The sequence below is a fragment of the Neomonachus schauinslandi genome, chromosome 5 (assembly GCF_002201575.2).
Source record: "Neomonachus schauinslandi chromosome 5, ASM220157v2, whole genome shotgun sequence".
NCBI lineage: Eukaryota > Metazoa > Chordata > Mammalia > Carnivora > Phocidae > Neomonachus > Neomonachus schauinslandi.
The window spans coordinates 93,613,696-93,632,463 of NC_058407.1; the positions used below are offsets into that span (position 1 = coordinate 93,613,696).

Below are 18,768 nucleotides of genomic sequence, written 5' to 3' on the forward strand. Positions count from 1 at the left end.
TAAATAATAAAAAAAAGAATCTCTAGGAATTTTTTCAAAAAATAGGTATTTCACAAAATATTATTAACCTTTGATAAATTATCAAAACCCTGAAATTGTTACCTTTCTCAGGTTGTCCTCCTCACTTACTTCCACTAAGATATTTTTATAACATGTCCAGTGTGTAATATTATATTAAAATTTGAAAGATTCTATAAAGTAAGAATTAACTGTGTTTGTTACTACAAATTCAAATAAGAGCTCTTATTTGACTTCTAAAAAAATTTGTTTTCTCATAGTGTTTGTTCAGCCGCCTCATTCGTTCTTCATGGATTAGTGGAGTTTCCCAGAACATCAGTATTAATTCATTTTTGTGGCCAAAAAACTCGACCTTCTTTCCTAAAGTGTAAGTTTCTTGACAACTTTTGTATTTTATGCCTTAAGAGGACTAATCTTACAAAGAATAAGTGCAGTATGTGAACAATTCTATAACACATGTGTTAAAGTGTTTCTATAGAAAAATGATATGGGAAATATTCAGATTTAGATGTACAGCTATTAGTCTAAATAAATTGTTCTTCAAAATGTTGTGATTTATATTTTTAAGAGTAATGAGATATAATTCTCTGTATTTCAGGTTGTCAGTTTCTTCAGAGAGTGACAAGGATTGTCCATTTTTCAACTTTGACTCAAACAAAACTTCTTTTGAACCCTGCTTAGATCTAAAAAAATATGTTTGTAAGCACTAGGCATTTTAGTTACCTAAGCTATCTCACCATTTATAAAGAACATATATCTCATTTCTTCAAAAGCCATACAATTATTTTCTCAGAATATTTTCAAATACAATTTTTAGAGCAATTTTAGGTTCACAACTAAATTAAGAGGAAGGTACAGAGCTGTCCTATATTATCCCTGTATGCACACGTGCATGGCCTCTCCCGTTATCAGCATCATTCACTAGAATGCTTCATTTGTTACCAAGGATGAATCCACAGTGATGCATCAGAATCATGCCAAGTCCAAATTGTACCTGAGGTTTCACCTTTGGTGTTGTAGAACTTTTTTTTCAATCTTTATTTATATGTAAAATATATATGCCCAGGTACATATTATGCATTTCTTTAGCATTTGCTATTTAAATTATCGATAAATTGCACATCATAATATCAAGCACTGTCATTGTAAAGTCTTCAATAAGGTAATCAATCCACTCATCTTTCCAAATGAATTGATTTGTCCTAGCCCTTAAAGGGCTGCAAATAAGAGTTAAACAACCCAGGGTGGTGTGGTTATCAATCAGAATGAAAACCGGTTGGAAGACAGAAACTAGGGGAAGATTCATGTAAACAATTATTATCTATTTGTAAGGGAAAGCCTACTAAGAGGAAATGCTACTAAAATTAAAAATCATAAAGAGTTTCTTAGGGTTGAAGGAGAGTACATAAAGGAGGGATCACTGGGCAGCCACGTCTACTCTCTGAAGATGGGATTTAGATGTCATTGAAGACAATGTGGCTACATACAGTTTCATGGCAGACATGCTTATGGGATTGGCCTGGGACAGAGCAATTCCATCATCTACACATGAACTTGGTGAGGTTGGATCTCAGGCTGTGACTGGCAAGCAAGAGGAAACTGACAGACTGTTGGGAGGCATAGAGCAAGGGCAGGAAACTTTGACTGCTACTGGCAACAAAAACTTGCTAGAGGCTGAATACATAGGACTTCCTGGATGCCTGCAGGTGGCAACCAAGCCAGAGCTGCCAAACAGCCTGAAAACACCATGAAACCAGGAAAAAGAGCTTTTTTTGTTGCAGTGTTTCTCCGTTGCCTTTTACCAACAAAACTCAACCTCATGTGAGCTGACAAGGAAGAGAAGTTTATAGGATCTAGCTCCATTATCTGAGAACAGGGCACAGAGCGATGAGTAGATTTAGAGCTGAGAGTACTCAATTGTTAACAAGCACTTAGGGTTATCATGCAACAACCACAGAGTTGCTGTATAAGAGTTATTCACATCTGTCCCACATCCTCAGAGAATGGAATAAACAGCTATCTCCTGAATCACTTTTCTTATAGCACTATCAAAATTAGGTTCATTTTATGGTAGAGATTGTTTTTCTCAATCATTAATAACCAGTGTCCTTCACTACTTTTTCTTGTGTGTTGTTTTCCTTACCTGGATTTCAGATATTTTAAAAGACATCTTGTTTTATTAAATTCCCCAAGTCCCCACTTCTGTCACCCTTACCCAGTCTAGAAAATACTTTGATGCAAAAAATAAAATGTTAAATAATGAAAAAAACAAGAATAAAAGTATAAAGATATTGTGTGAGTCAAACAGCTAGTTATTGCCAGAACTCATGACAAATTTAGTAATTTGATATTGATTCAGATATTTCTACCGTAGTTCAATTACAAGAGGGAGAGAGATTGAACTTAATTATTACTTGCAAAATAAATTCATATTTCATATACATTTATCTCTTTGATATAGACATATTCTTTTTTACACATATCCTTTTTTTTCTTAAGATTTTTAATTTATTTTTATTGCAGAGAGAGAGAGCACAAGCAGAGGGAGCGGCGGGCGGAGGGAAAGGAAGAAGAAAGCTCTCAGCTGAGCAGAGAGCTGGATGCAGGGCTGGATCCCAGGACTCTGGGATCATGCCCTGAGCTGGAGCAGAAGCTTAACCAATTGAGCCACCCAGGCACCCCTACACATATTCTTTATACTCTCTGTACTGATTCCTTACACTCTGGTAGAGAAATTATATGAATATTCAAAATCAAACTCATATAATATGTAAATGGTAGCTGTAACTAATTGCTAAAGTTGTGCTACAAATAACCCAAGATTGTATTCACATTGAAAAATAAGCATTTATTTCTCATTAACCAGTTTGTGCTTTGGCTGGATTTTAGTTGATCGAGGCTTGGTATGCATCATATAGATGCTTGCACCAGGATCCTTGATCAATTTACAAATGGGAATAAGTAGTACAGGGTAAAGTTTAAGGACATCAGCAGTGAAATCAGGCCTCTTCAATGTAATTTCTAAATGCAGACTCTAGGCTTGTGAGTCAGTTACATGACTGCTCTGGGTCAGTTTCCTGCCCTGGAAAATATGATAGATACATTATCTTACTCACATAGTTACTTGAAGATTATTTGAACAGTACCTCTTGGCAGACAAGTATTCACTAGATTAGACATTTTGACTTAAGAACTTGATGCTTCGTTTTCATCACCTGTGACGTGATGACCATAACTATAACCACCTCATAGGGCTGATGTAAGGAATCAAAAATATAATGCCTGAAGATCCTTAAAATACAGCCTAACCACATGATGTTCTTGCTATATGTGATATCTTCATATTTTTTTCAAATTTATTCAATAAAGACTGATTTCCAAGAAAACTGAAGCTCTAAAACTGTCTTCTTCCTTTCACCCATCCAATCTCTATTGTTACAATATATTAGTTTTACTGGGCATCAGAAATATCATCTGACTTAACCACTTATCATATACATCAAAGATATTAGCATTTCATTTTTTAAATTTTTTTCAGTATTTAGCTGCTTTTATTAATTTCTTTTGGGTTCCTCTGTCATTCTTTTTTTATGTCATTAGTTTTCTTTTTTCTTTTTTTTAATTATTTAAATTCAATTAACATATTGTGTATTATTAGTTTCAGAGGTAGAGGTCAGTGATTCATCAGTCTTATGTAATACCCAGTGCCCTTATATCACATGCCCTCCTTAATGTACATCACCCAGTTGCCCCATCTCCCCACCCTCACTCAGTTTGTTTCCTATGCTTAAGAGTATCCTAATTTGTCTCCCTCTCTGATTTTATCTTGTTTTATTCCCCCCCTTCCCCTATGATCTTCTGTTTTGTTTCTTAAATTCCACATATGAGTGAGATCATATGATAATTGTCTTTCTCTGATTGACTTATTTTGCTTAGCATAACGCCCTCTAATTCCATCCATGTTGTTGCAAATGGCAAGATTTCATTTTTTTGATGGCTGAGTACTATTCCATTGTATATAAATACCACATTTTCTTTATCCATTCATCTACGAATCTGGGCTCTTTCCATACTTTAACTATTGTGGAAATTGCTGATCTAAACATTGGGGTACAGGTGCCCCTTTGGATCACTGCATTTGTATCTTTGGGGTAAATACCCAGTAGTGCAATTGATGGGTCATAGGGTAGCTCTATTTTCAACTTCTTGAGGAACCTCCATACTGTTTTTCAGAGTGGCTGCACCAGCTTGCATTTCCACCAACAGTGTAAGAGTGTTCGTCTTACTTCACATCCTCACCAACATCTATCCTTTACTGACTTGTTAATTTTAGCTATTCTGACTGGGGTAAGGTGGTATCTCATTGAGTTTTTGATTTGGATTTCCCTGATGCCAAGTGATGTTGAGTATTTTTTCATGTGTCTGTTGGCCATTTGCATATCCATTTTGGTGAAATGTCTGTTCATGTCCTCTGCCCATTTATTGACTGGATTATTTGTTCTTAGGGTTTTGAGTTTGATAAGTTCTTTATAGATTTTGGAAACTAGCCCTTTATCTGATAAGACATTTACAAACATCTTCTCCCATTCTATCAGTCGTCTTTTGATTTTGTGGACTGTTTCCTTTGTTGTGCAAAAAGATATTTACATTTTAAAACAGGGTTTTAAAAATTCAATACATGTCATGTATGGACACTAAACAAGAGTAAGTCTTTCTGGACATGCATTTACATTTTTGAAATCAAGTTGCAATTACTGTTCTTTCTCTTATTGGTCAAGAATCCCAGTCTCCTCATCCAATGTGTTACTTTTGACATATAAATGGTTGTCTCTTTTGGAATTGAAGACATTTTTAAAGGGGTTGTCAAGCTTTGACAAGATAGTCTGTTTGATTCCTAGATTTGGGGAACCTACTGGGGCCTAGAGGAAGAAGACACTGGAATGTCCTTTTCCTTCCAGTGTTGAGTATCCCATCCACACATATGTATTTCTTACCATGGAGAATGGAGAAAAGTAAGAAAGAAATTTTTTAATATTAACATTCTGATGTGGCACACCTCCCAATTTCCTCCCAAATTATTTTTACATATCTACATGCTTCTTAAAAAGGTGCCTAATGTTTTACATGTACTCATAAGAAGCCATGGGAAATCTTTGGTAGAGTGAGCATAAGTGGAGGATACACCAAAAGCACTTCTTGCACTGCAGGCTTGCTGGTGATGGATGTTTTGAGTAGTTGTTTGAAAATGTCTTAATTTACTTTTGTTGTGGAAGACTATTAATGATATTGAATTCTGGGTTGGCAGGGTTTTTTACTTGAGATGAATATTGTATTATCTCCTACACTTTATTATTTCTAATGAACTTCTAGGCATATATTGTTATTCTCTCATTGCTTTCAATATTTTCTATCTGTTTCAGAAGTATGACTACAATGTGCCCACATGTGATTTAGTCTTATTTTTTTATTTGGGTTTTGCTGGGCTTCCTGAATTTAACTTGGTGTTTTTCAACAAATTTGAAATAGCTTCAGCCATTATTTCTTCAAATAACCTTCTGCTAATTGTTTCCCTCTCCTTGTAAGTTCTTAATTATACATGTCATAACTTTTGATATCACATTGCTCTCTCTTGTAAAAATTATTTTTGATCCCCTCTCAGATTCCATTATTATTCTTATCCAGTCCAGAACATTTGAGGGGACAAAAGCTAGATATTTACATATTGCCTTAGGAGGAACCACAAAGAACCAATGGTTGTAATTAAGGGCAGAGCAACACATTTTAAATTCTAAACTCTTATTTTATCTCTAACTTTACACTCATTAATTATCAGAAAATAAAATTTTCAGATTAATTAATTTGGTACATGAGACTGGACTGACACAACATTGTCCTTTTTGCATTTTCTTTGGAACTGAGTTCCTGCAAAGAATACACTTTCTGCTCTGCTGCAACAACAGTAAATTATAAAAGGGCACCATCTTCCTCTGGATTTAGTACTGAAATAAGTAATGTTTAAGACTGGGATCTAGAAATAACAAGTCTGTTATGTTCAACACCTAATGGGTATTCTCAGAAAGTTATATATGGAGAAAACTACCATATTGATCACTATATCCCTGACTTCTCTGAAACTATTTCTTTCTTTCCTTTTATTTATTATTATTATTTTTTTAATATTCAGGGGTAAAACTTAGTGATTCATCAGTTGCATATAATACCCAGTGCTCATTACATCAAGTTCCCTTCTTAATACTCATCAACCAATTACCCCTTCCTCTCACCCACCTCCCCTCCAGCAACCCTCAGTTTGTTTCCTAGAGCTAAGAGTCTCATGGTTTGCCTCCATCTCAATTTTCATCTTATTTTTTCTTCCTTCCCCTATGTTCATCTCTTTTGTTTCTTAAATTCCATATATGAGTGAAATCATATGGTATCTGTCTTTCTCTGAATGACTTATTTTGCTTAGCATAACACCCTCTAGTTCCATCCATGTTGTTGCAAATGGCAAGATTTCATTTTTTGATGGCTGAGTAGTATTCCGTTGTATATAAATACCATGTCTTCTTTATCCATTCATCTGTCGATGGACATCTGGGCTCTTTCCATAGTTTGGCTAGTGTGGACATTGCTGCTATAAACAATGGGGTATTAGTATTAGTATTCCTTTGGCAGATTCAATTTAGACTGCCTCCCCTTAAAATGGATATAGTATTTTCCAGACTAAAAAAATGGGTTAAAAAATCTTATGTTTCTTATTTATAAATCTCCAAATATAATTAGCACATAAAAATAAAGCTCTAGTCTTTCATGCCATAGTCATTGCCATTACCTTCCTCATAGTAAAAAAGAAAAAAAATCCTAATGTACAGCTTATCATATGCAAAATTATTTCCCAGATTTCAGCAATCATTATTGCAGAAGAAAAACTTCTGCGGTTATTCTCCACCCAGGCCATACAGGATTTTGAAGCTATGATCAAAATTGAAAATCATGGGGTGCCTGGGTGGCTCCGTCATTAAGCATCTGCCTTCGGCTCAGGTCATGATCCCAGGGTCCTGGGATCAAGCCCCGCATCAGGCTCCCTGCTCCGTGGGAAGCCTGCTTCTCCCTCTCTCACTCCCTTTACTTGTATTCCCTCTCTCGCTTGTCTCTCTCTGTCAAATACTAAATAAAATCTTTAAAAAAATTGAAAATCATGCAAAAAATAAGAAGAAGAAAAGAAAAAGAGAAAAAAAACAAATGACGGAATTCTTCAATATTGATTATAAAGTACAAACAGAGTGAATAAAAGTATAAGGGATACAGAGTGACCACCAAATAAGAAGTTAGTGTCTGGGGGTTGGGTGATGGGAAAAATCCAGAGAAATTTGAAAAAGTCAAAAAGAGGAACTCTAGAAATGAAAACAAAAACATTTAAATAAATAATCAAAGGAGTGATTAAAGAACAGATTAGAAAGGATAAGGGAGAAAGTAAGTGAATTGAAAGAACACTTGAAAAGAAGAGAAAAGGAGGGAGAAACTATAAAAGCTACTTAGGCATGAAGGATAACATTTGCAGAGTGGATCAGAATGATAGGGAAAATGCAGATGAACCATATGGGAAGAGAGCATATGTGATTGTAGTCAGGATTGGTAGTGTACTTGATCCTCCCATTCTAGAAACACAGTTCATCGCTATTGGGGAAAAAAAAAAAAAAAACTTTAATGAACACCTGGCTGCATCATGGTAAAACCATTTCTAATTCCTATTTTTCCATTTTCTTTTAAAGCTATGACAAATAGGATTGTTGCCCCAACAGCTCACTGGAACCATTCCCTATTTTGTACACCCAATAATAAACTCTCATCTAACTGGATTAGCAGCAGCATTCAACAGAGTGGATCATTTATTCCTCCTGGAAACACTTTTTTCACTTGGTACCCACGGCAATACATTTTCTAGGGTTTGATTCCTATCTCATCATTATGCTTTCTGTCTTGTTTGCTGATTTCACCTCGTCTCCTCTACTTCTTTACATCCTAAAACTTCCTCTTATTTATATCCACTTGAGGTTCCTGGGTGATATTCTCAGTTACTTAGTTTTAAGCACCACATGTAAGCTGAAAAGCCCAGTTTTATACTTTCTGGCCCAAATCTCACCATTCACCTCAGGACATTGATATCTGAGTCCTTACTCAACTGCTCCACCGGTGTGGTTAATGGATAATTCACACTTCGCATGTCCAATCCAAATACAGATTTTTGATCACACCTACTTCATGTATAATCTTTTCCAGCTCATTGAATGGAAACAGATTCAATTTGTTTTCAGATACTCAGGGTAAAGCACATGCTTCATTCAAGACTCCTCTCCTTTCTCAGTCCACATTCTCACATTAGAGTCCTGTTAACACTGACTACAAAGTATTCCAGAGTCCAATCTCTTATGACCATTGCCACTCTTAACCTTAGTCCAAGCTGCCACATCTCTTGCCTGAATTATTTTGTGTCTTTCTGTTTTTGTTCTTAATTTTTGTATTTCATTTTAGCTGCTAAATTGAGACTGGTAAAATATAGTCAGAGCATGCTACTCATATGTTGTTGATAAAGAAAGGACAGCCTTACTTAACAAAAACTTGAGTGATCTGAGTCCTTCAACTCATGCATATTACCTTGTAATATAGCACTGGTCAATCTTTTCTTCATTATCTCCCCCAAATAACCCACCAAGTAGTCTTTACAAATACACTATCACCATGAAAATTCAAAACCAAAAATATCCTATATCTCTCTTTTGTACTATAGGTGTATCTGTGCTTTTTCCATAAAATCAGCAAGATTTTTTTTCTACAAACACAATAGAAATACAATTATAAGAGAATGTTTTTTAAAAACAGTAGACCAACAAATGGAATAACCTGAAAGAAATGGATAAATTCTAGAAACATGAACTCCCAAAACTGAAACAGGAAGAAATGGAAAACTTGAGCACATGGATAACCAGCAAAGAAATTGAATTAGGTCATCAAAAATCTAACAAAACTCCAGTGCCAGATGGCTTCCAAGGGGAGTTCTGCCAAACATTTCAAGAAGAGTTAATACCCATTCTTCTCAAAAAATTAAAAAAAAAATAGAAATGTGAGAAAAACTTCCAAGTTCAATTTATTAGGCCAGCATTATCCTACTAACAGAACCAACCAAAGACTCTACTATAAAAGACGACTATAGGCCAATATTCAGGATGAACATGGATGCAGATATTCTCAACAAAATACTAGCAAGTCAATTCCAACAATAATTGAAAGAATCAAGTGGTATTTAATTTTTGGTTACAAGGGTGGTTCAATATTCACAAAGCAAACAATGTCATACACCACATTTATTTTAAAAAAAAGGTTAAGAACCATTTGATCATTTCAATAGATGCAGAAAAAGCATTTGACAATGCACAACATACATTCATGAGTAAAAACCCTCAATAATGCAGAGATAAAGGGAACATACTTCAAAGTAATAAAGACCACACACGTACCATGCACAGCTAATATTATCCTCAGTGGGGAAAACCTGAGAACTTTTCCTTCTATAGTCAGTAACAGATAGAGATGTCCACTATACCATTGCTATTTGACATAGTACTGGTGGTCCTAGCCTCATCAGTCAGACAACATAAAGACATAAAAGGCATCCAAATCATTAGGGAAGAAGTCAAACTTTGACTATTTGCAGATGACATGATACTCTATAGAGAAAACCCAAAAGACGGCGCCAAAAGAATTGCTAGAACAGGGGCGCCTGGGTGGCTCAGTCGTTAAGCATCTGCCTTCGGTTCAGGTCATGATCCCAAGGTCCTGGAATTGAGCCCCGCATCAGGCTTCCTGCTTAGCAGGAAGTAAAATAAATAAAATCTTAAAAAAAAAAAAAAGAATTGCTAGAACAGGTACAGGAATTCAGTGAAGTCACAGAGTATAAAATCAATATGCAGTAATCTGTTGCACTTCTATACTCTAGTAATGAAGCAGCAGAAAGAGAAATCAAGGAATCAATCCCATTTTAACTGCACCAAAATCATGAGTTACCAAGGAATAAAACTAACCAAAGAGGTGAAAGATCTGTACTCAGAAAACTATAAAACACTAATGAAAGAAATTGAGGAAGACACAAAGAAATGGAAAAATATTCCATGCTTACGGATTGGAAGAACAAACTTCATTAAAATGTCTATAGTACCCAAAGAAATCTACATACTTAATGCAATCCCTATCAAAATACCAACAGCATTTTTCACAGTTAGAACAAACAATCCTAAAATTTGTTTGGATCCCAAAAGACATCCAATAGCTAAACAATCTTTAAAAGGAAAAGCAAAGCTGGAGAGATCCCAATTCCTTACTTCAAGTTGTATTAAAAAGCTGTAGTCAAAAGACAGTATGGTACTGGCACAAAAACAGACACATAAATCAATAAAACAGAACAGAAAACACAGACATAGACCCACAACTATATGTTCCACTAATCTTCAACAAGGCAGGAAAGAATATCCAACGGAAAAAAGAGTCTTCAACAAATGGTGTTGGGAAAACTGGGAAGCCACATGCAAAGAATGAAACTGGATCACTTTCCTATACCATACACAGAAATAAATTCAAAATGAATGAAAGATCTAAATGTGAGACTTGAAACCATCAAAATCCTAGAGGAGTATACAGACAAGATACAGAGAGTAACTTCTTTGACATCGGACGGAGCAACTTCTTACTAGATATGACTACTGAGGCAAAGGAGACAGAAGCAAAACTAAACTATTGGGACTTCATCAAGATAAAAAGCTTTTGCACAGCTAAGGAAGCAATCAATAAAACTAAAACATAACCTATTAAATGGGAGAAGATATTTGCAAATGACATCTCTGTTAAAGCAATAGCATCCAAAATATATAAAGAAGTTGTAAAACTCAACACTCAGAAAACAAATAATCCATTTAAAAAATGGGTAGAAGACATGAAGAGATGTTTTTCCAAAGATGATTTCCGGATGGCTAACAGACACATGAAAACATGCTCAACATCACTCATCATCAGGGAAATACAAACCAAAAGTATACTGAGACATCACCTCACACCTGTCAGAACAGTAAAATCAACAACACAGGAAACAACAGGTGCTGGTGAGGAAGCAGAGAAGGGGAACCCTCCCACACTGTTGGTGGGAATGCAAACTGGTGCCGCTCTGAAATACAGTATGGAGGTTCCTCAAAATGTTAAAAATAGAACCACACTATAATCCAGCAATTGCACTACTAAGTATGTGGCCAAAGGATACAAAAACACAGATTTGAAGGGATACATGCACTCAATGTTTACAGCAGCATTATCCACAATAAGAAAATTATGGAAAGAGCCCAAATGTCCATCGACTGAAGAATGCATAAAGAAGAGGGGTTACATATCTACCATGGAATATTATTCAGCCATCAAAAGAGTGAAATGTTGATTTTGCAAGGACTTGGAGGGAGCTAGAGAGTATTATGCTAAGCGAAATAGGTCAGTAAGAGAAAGACAAATACCATATGATTTCACTTATATGTGGGATTTAAGAAAGAAATCAATTGCACACGGAGGGAGGAGACAGAGGCAAACCATCTGAGGGTTATTGGAGGGGAGAGGGACTGGGGAAGGGTTTAATAGGTGATGGGTATTAAGGAAGCCACTTGTTGTGATGACCACTAGGTGTTTTATGTAAGTGATTATTCCTTAAATTCTACACCTGAAATGGAAAAAAAATAAATAAAAATTAAAAAGCCCAAACAAATGACAAGATTTCTTCTTTTTTTTCATATCTGAATAGTATCTATTGTACGTATGCCACATTGTCTGTATCTATCCTTCTGTGTAGACACTTAGGGTGATTCTCTACTGTACCTATTATGAATAATGCTTCAATCAAAGGGATAGAGATATTTATTTTAGATAATGGTGTCTTTTCCTTTGGATATATACTGCATACCTTGGAGATATTGTGGGTTTTGTTCCAGTCCAGTGCAATAAAGTGAATGTCAAATAACCCAGTCATATCAATTTTTGGTTTCCCAGTGCATATGAAAGTTATGTTTACACTATAATGTAGCCTATTACTGTGCAGGAGCATTATGTCTAAGAAAATAAAGTACATGCTTTATCTAAAAAATATTGTATTGCTGAAAAATACTAACCATCACCTGAGTTTTGAACAAGTTGTAATCATGGGTCACAGATCACAATAACAAATGTAGTAATAATGGGAAAGTTACAAATATGTGAGAATTACCAAAATGTGACACAGACACATGAAGTGAGTAAATGCTGTTGGAAAAATGGTGGTGATACACTTGCTCCACACAGCATTGCCACAAACCTTCAATGTGTAAAATATATAATATCTACTAAGTGCAATAAGCATAGGCAATAAAAGGGGATATGCCATCCCCAGAAGTGGGATTGCTGGATATTATACTTCTGTTTTTAAGTTCTTTAGGAATGATAAGTACACATTAACCCAATTCTTGATACAAGAGGAGGAATGATGAAAAGAATTGCATTTGATGCAAACTAGATAATATGAAGTTTTATTTCTTTTTTTTAAAGATTTTATTTATTTGAGAAAGAGGGAGCAAGAGAGAAAGCACAAGTAGGGGACAGGGCAGAGGGAGAAGCAGGCTCCTCGCTGAGCAGGAAGCTCAACATGGGGCTCAATCCCAGGACCCTGAGATCATGACCTGACCCAAAGGCAGACGCTTAACCAACTGAGCCATCCAGGTGCCCCTTATTTCCTTTGGTATTCATAGGTCATTAACTTAACTAAAAAAAAAAGTCCACATTTTCTGCTGTCCTATTTTTTAGTTAAGAACAATGCTTAAAAATCACCTTTGTTTTCCCACTACATACTTATTATTGGGTTTTTGTCATTTATGACAAATATCCTTTTTAAATAAGAGACAACTGGCTATGATTGGAGGATGAATCAATGGATAATGTCATGAGTAGTTACTAATATTGTAACCTCTGCCATGGTGATATAGTTCAATATTGTCTAATGTTTTAACCTTCCCAGAGACATTTATTTTTATCATGTGAAATTTAAATAACTTATTTACAAATAATAAATTTGAATGTAGGAATCTTAAGAACTAGGGCAGAGAAATTGAGAACAGTTTAAGAATTGATGATAGTAACAACAGTTACCATAAAGTTGAAAATTTAGTAATTCTTCAAAAGAGTTGGAGATAAATATCATTAAATGCCTATTGTTAATGGGATGATGGTTTCAGATTTTCCCCATTATAACAGAAATGACATAAGGAGAGTATAAGAGAAAGAAGTAGGTAATGCCAAGATTTAGCAACCTGTGTAAAAATAGATTGGCCCATCTAAGATACTCTTAAAAGTCCTGAATTTTCAGTTCTCAGCATTTGTGACTGAAATAAAAGCAAGTTAACAACATGGGTGGTCAAGTCTCTGACCCCAATATCTTTTAGACATAAAAATTTCTCAGAGGCACATGTCAATTAAATGACACACTACAAGATGAAAGTCTCGGACATTCTGGAGTTATGTGATGAGATAAAGTGTCTTCAAAATAGCCCAAGTGTAAGGATTTCCTGTTCAAATTTTAAGTGACACATTGATGAGAAATTTACCTTTTCCACTATTGCCTCACTCTGAGCTCTCTCACAGGACCGGCAGTCTGTGAAGACTACAGATACTGTTTACGAGAGAAACCTGGTCTCCCACTGGAAGATGCCCGACTCTCTGGCCAACAGAAGGTATGTGTCAGTATTCTGCCGTCTCTCTCCTAGCCAAATTATTTAGTGGGAGATTACAAATGCTGAATGGGATGCACCTAAGGCACAACTAATACACAATGAAAGCACTGAGAACACTGGTTATCTCTATTCCAACAATTCAGGGTAACAAAGGAATAAATATGAAATGTGTTGGAGAACTTAAAATATTCAAATTCTTGCCTGTGGAGAAGTAATCAAGTGTATGCACACACATATGCTAAGGGTTTATAAATCAATATAATATCAAGTGAAATCTCATAAACATCATGCATGACAAGGAACAGTTAATTTGGATTTGTCATCAACATATATATAATTTCATATATTACTTGATATTTAGCCCAGGCTTTAAATATAGATTCTTTTTTTTTTAATTTTATTTATTTATTTGACAGAGAGAGACACAGTGAGAGAGGGAACACAAGCAGGGGAAGTGAGAGAGGGAGAAGCAGGCTTCCCGCGGAGCAGAGAGCCCGATGCGGGGCTCGATCCCAGGACCCCAGGATCATGACCTGAGCCGAAGGCAGACGCTTAACGACTGAGCCACCCAGGCGCCCCTAAATATAGATTCTTGAAATAAAATCATGCAATCATGAAGGTCAAATGTAATTCTTCATATACTTTCTCAAATAAAACCAGATTAATTTTTCATAATATCAGGATGAGGTAATTTCCATAATATGCTAATTTAAGCTTACCTATAAACAATGATAAGATTTCTAAAAAAATTGAACAAAACTTTGCAAAGGGTTTTACCACATTGATGAAGACACCCCAATGAATCATGTTACAGGGTCTGATATGAATCAGAAACAATAATATGGCAATTGTGTTAAAAATAAAAATAAAATAACTAACATATTATTGATAGTTTATAAAAGCCTGATTGAATCTTGTTTTACATGCATTATAGCTTACATATTTTATCCCAATTATATGTTAATAAACTAGATAGCTAGACTTGAAGTAACTTTTAAAAGGTCAGACATTGTAACTTTGAGAGCCAGAAGTGATTCTAGAGGTCACTGACTGCAGAGCTAATTATGTGAATTATTAAATTACATTAATTTGACTTATTATAGTTGCTTACACAATAAAACTACCTTCACTGCCTTTGACAGCCATAAGTTGTTTCTGAGTTCAAACCAACACTATTCTTCCATAAATGATCTCTACTTTTATTTATCATTTTACAGTTTCATATGTTGGCCATTATCAATTACCCTTTTCTGGTGTCAAATAAGGATTTTTAGAAATATTTTCTGTTATTTTTTGTTTGTTTTCAGTATTGCTTCGGTTTTTGATAAGTTTAGTGTGTCATGTAACATTGTTTACCATATGCAGTATTTCTTTAAAACTTAATGATTTCCAGAATTCTACAATCATTCAAAATAAAAGGTCATTTAATAAGACCTCATACCCTTTTATCAAGTAAATATAAGTCATCAAATAAAAGTAATTTACTGCAGTAGTTTCCTGTATGCTAACACTACTCTTCCCCCAACTTTAGAAAACTCAATCCATTCATGGATTTTTAAAATTGTCATAAAAAATTAGTCTCATTATTTCCTAATAACAGCATTTTAGTTTTAACCCAGCTATTCTAACAGTGTGTCTACAGAATCTGAATTTAAGTTAATAAGGGCATCATTCTTTATGAGTTTCTTTATTCCTCACTAATTTTTTGCTTTTCATGGCTACAACCTGTAATATTGCATCAAACATAGACTATAACTTTAAAAATCACTTATTCTATGGTGAAACACTTATTTAAAGCTCTGAGGAAATTAGAACCAGACTTTTACATCATTCAACTGCAAAGGAGTGCTACCACTTATCTCACACTCCACCCAGTGTGACTCTAGTAGCGCTCTTGTCATTACCTACACCATTTATCAACTACAGAAGTCCAGGTTTCATAGAGCACAGTCCCTGAGATTACTCTGCTGCTGAGATGAATAACCAAAGAGAAAACCTCTCAGAACCAAATCTGGTTAAGAACTCAAGAGGACAGCAATTGAAAGGTAAACTCTAATTCAGTAACTAAGCAGGAAATAATCTCTGCAGAATTAAATCTTCAAGTGCTTCTGAGGATCTTCAAGGGAATGACAAGAAATACCACTGCAAAAATAAAGCACACAGTAAGGCACACAGTACAACTCTTCTATGACATGAACTTGGGCTGCACAGGTATGGAGAAAGAGTGGGGAATAATCTCACATATTTTTCATTTGTGAGGGCAGAGCTTAAAATTGGAATAGGGTATTTTTATTGAAATCTGAGGACTAACTTTACTCAGGCATTGTTGTAATTCATAGTCATTGACCAACAACTCATGGAGCATTGTGTTTACTGAAAATTAAATGGTATATGGCCAGAAAAATTACAATGGTAGATGTGGTTTTGTGGTCCATGTTTATACCTATGATTCCCTGTGCATCTTTGGTTCTCTTGTATGTAAACTGTCTAAACTTTGGTCTCCATCCATCCCACTTTCTCAGTGTTTCATTTCTCTCCCTGCAGATTTGCCATCATCTCTAGAGAAGCTCATTGCTAGGATTTGGGGAATCACATGCCTAGTCTTGATGTACACTGTAGCAAGAATAGGTTCTATTCCCTGTAAGTAAATCTTTGAATGATTGTGAGAGATCTTTTCAATTTAATGATCATCAGTGCCTCTAAACATTTCAAGTATCATGGAATGAAACTTTCCTTTTCATGTATGCATTTAGACTAAATGTGGAATGCTTATTCTGAATTTCTCAAAAGTATAAATAACAATGATTGTAGAAAATATGCATATATACATAATTGAGAAACACAAGTTAATTTTTGACACTAGTTAAATGAAATACTGTAAGAGATGTTGAAGTTTGGTTGTTTACGCTTTTAAGCTCTAATCTTCATGATATTATTAATTGATCTTGGTAAATCAATTTTATCCCAGAGTATTCTACTCTTAGAAAATACACAAACTTTCAAACAGAAAAACTAAAATGATTACAAGGATTTTTTTCTTGTAATTTCCTTAATTTTTCCTTGTTCTTTCCTTAATTTATATTTTTAGGTAGTGGAACACCAGAGCAAAACAATTCATACCCAGTTACAAGAATCCAAAAAGATATGTATTGATTTTCATAGTTCTGATATTAGTACAGTTTATATTTTGTCTCTATCTAGGCTGTACGAAATCAATAGAGTTTCAAGGGAGACATAAGTTATAAAATACAGATAATAGATGTTAATAATTAGTGATTATAAGAGAGTATTCCTTCTTATGCAACAGTATGAAGAAATCCTCATTTAAAATCACCATACCCATTGTTACCAATATCCTCAAATATCCTCCTGCTAAAATATAAGAGAGAAATCATTTTACAATGCCCAATAAGTGGTTTTGTTCAGTGACTCAAAGGACATGCAGATATTGACATTTTTGTGTGTTTGCTTTATATGGACACATAAATTAGGGGAGGAAAGCCTCACTCTTCTGGGATTGTGCTTGTGTTTTATTTTCGCCAGCTTGTGAGGGTACATGGATATGTTATATACACATGTGTGTACATTTGCAAGTTGTAAATTTGTGTGTTTTAATATTCAAAGCTATTTGGATAATATCGCATAATCTTTCTTTAGCTGATCCCTGTGGTCATTGTCCAAAAGAGTGGATTACATGTTTCAACAATTGCTATTACATTAGCACTGAAAGAAAACCATGGAATGAGAGTTTGATGTTCTGTGCTTCTAAGAACTCTAATCTGCTCTCCATAGATGAAGTGAACATGGTAAGATTTCAAATGTTTCCAGCATTTTATTAAAAGCTTATCAGTTGAGGGATGCCTGGATGGCCCAGTCAGTTGCATCTGCCTTTGGCTCGGGTCATGATCCCAGGGTCCGTTCCACCTTGTGACCTCTCACTCTCTCTCTCTGACAAATAAATAAATAAAATCTTTTTTAAAAAAGCTTATCAGTTAATATTATATTGGTAGAATTTAACCATATTTTTGTACATTTTAAGTCTGTTACTATTCCATAGTTTGACTCTATGATATTTTATTTATATTTTTATACCTTTAATGTACATTTGATATTTTCCAGGTCTTGATTTTCATTGAAAACTGTGCTTCCATAGATGCTTTTTTGCCTGAAATAACTTTACTATTTAATTTTACCACACATCAAGGAAACTAAACATGATTGTGCAACTTGATCACAAAGTGGTTAGAACCATGTAACTACAAATCAGAGAATGAAATAGAAATTTAGAGCCTCTATCAGGCCTGCCCATTTTAATAATGTGAAATATCTTTGCTTATTTTCAGACTTTACATCAGTGGAATCATGCAGTATGCATTTTTATGTGTGTCTCCTTTCAGTCTCACATGATATTTGTAATCCATCTATATCATTGTATTTGTCTATAGTTTGTGAATTTTCACTGCTGTCTTATATGAATATGACCTTCTAAAATCTATTCTCAGAATTTAGTTCCTTTTTAGTATATGGCTATTCTGAATAGTTATTTTATGAAAAGTCTTTTCTATGTCTTTTTAAAAAATATTTATTTATTTGAGAGAGAGAGAGAGCATGTGGGGAGGGGCAGACGGAGAGGGAGAGGCAAAGAATCTCAAGCAGACTCTGCTGAGCACAGACCCAACTCGGGGCTGGATCTCACTACCCTGAGCTCATGACCTGAGCCAAAAACAAAAGTCAGATGCTTAACCAAATGAGCCACCCAAGAGCCCCAATCTTATATGTTTCTTCCACAAATCGTATTTATAATAATTTATTGTACATAATTGCATAGGATATAGTGTATTATATTTATGGAATATAAATATTCCATTTATCATAATTCATACATTAGTATTTTATTATGATAAATACAATATTTTCTTCTAAGCATTAGTATGAAACTGCATGGTCATAGATATGTGTGTCTTTC

The 18,768-nt window shown here is 34.8% G+C and overlaps 1 protein-coding gene across 1 annotated transcript in view; it reads left to right on the forward strand.

Moving 5' to 3' along the window:
* Positions 1–18,014, forward strand: part of LOC110580783 (NKG2-A/NKG2-B type II integral membrane protein-like) — a 29,424-nt gene extending 11,410 nt beyond the window's left edge. The window contains exons 3-4 of the mRNA XM_021690444.1: positions 17,460–17,608; positions 17,922–18,014. Coding sequence (XP_021546119.1) covers positions 17,460–17,608; positions 17,922–18,014 — 242 coding nt within the window. The remainder of the gene's footprint in view (positions 1–17,459; positions 17,609–17,921) is intronic.
* Positions 18,015–18,768: the final 754 nt, after the last annotated feature.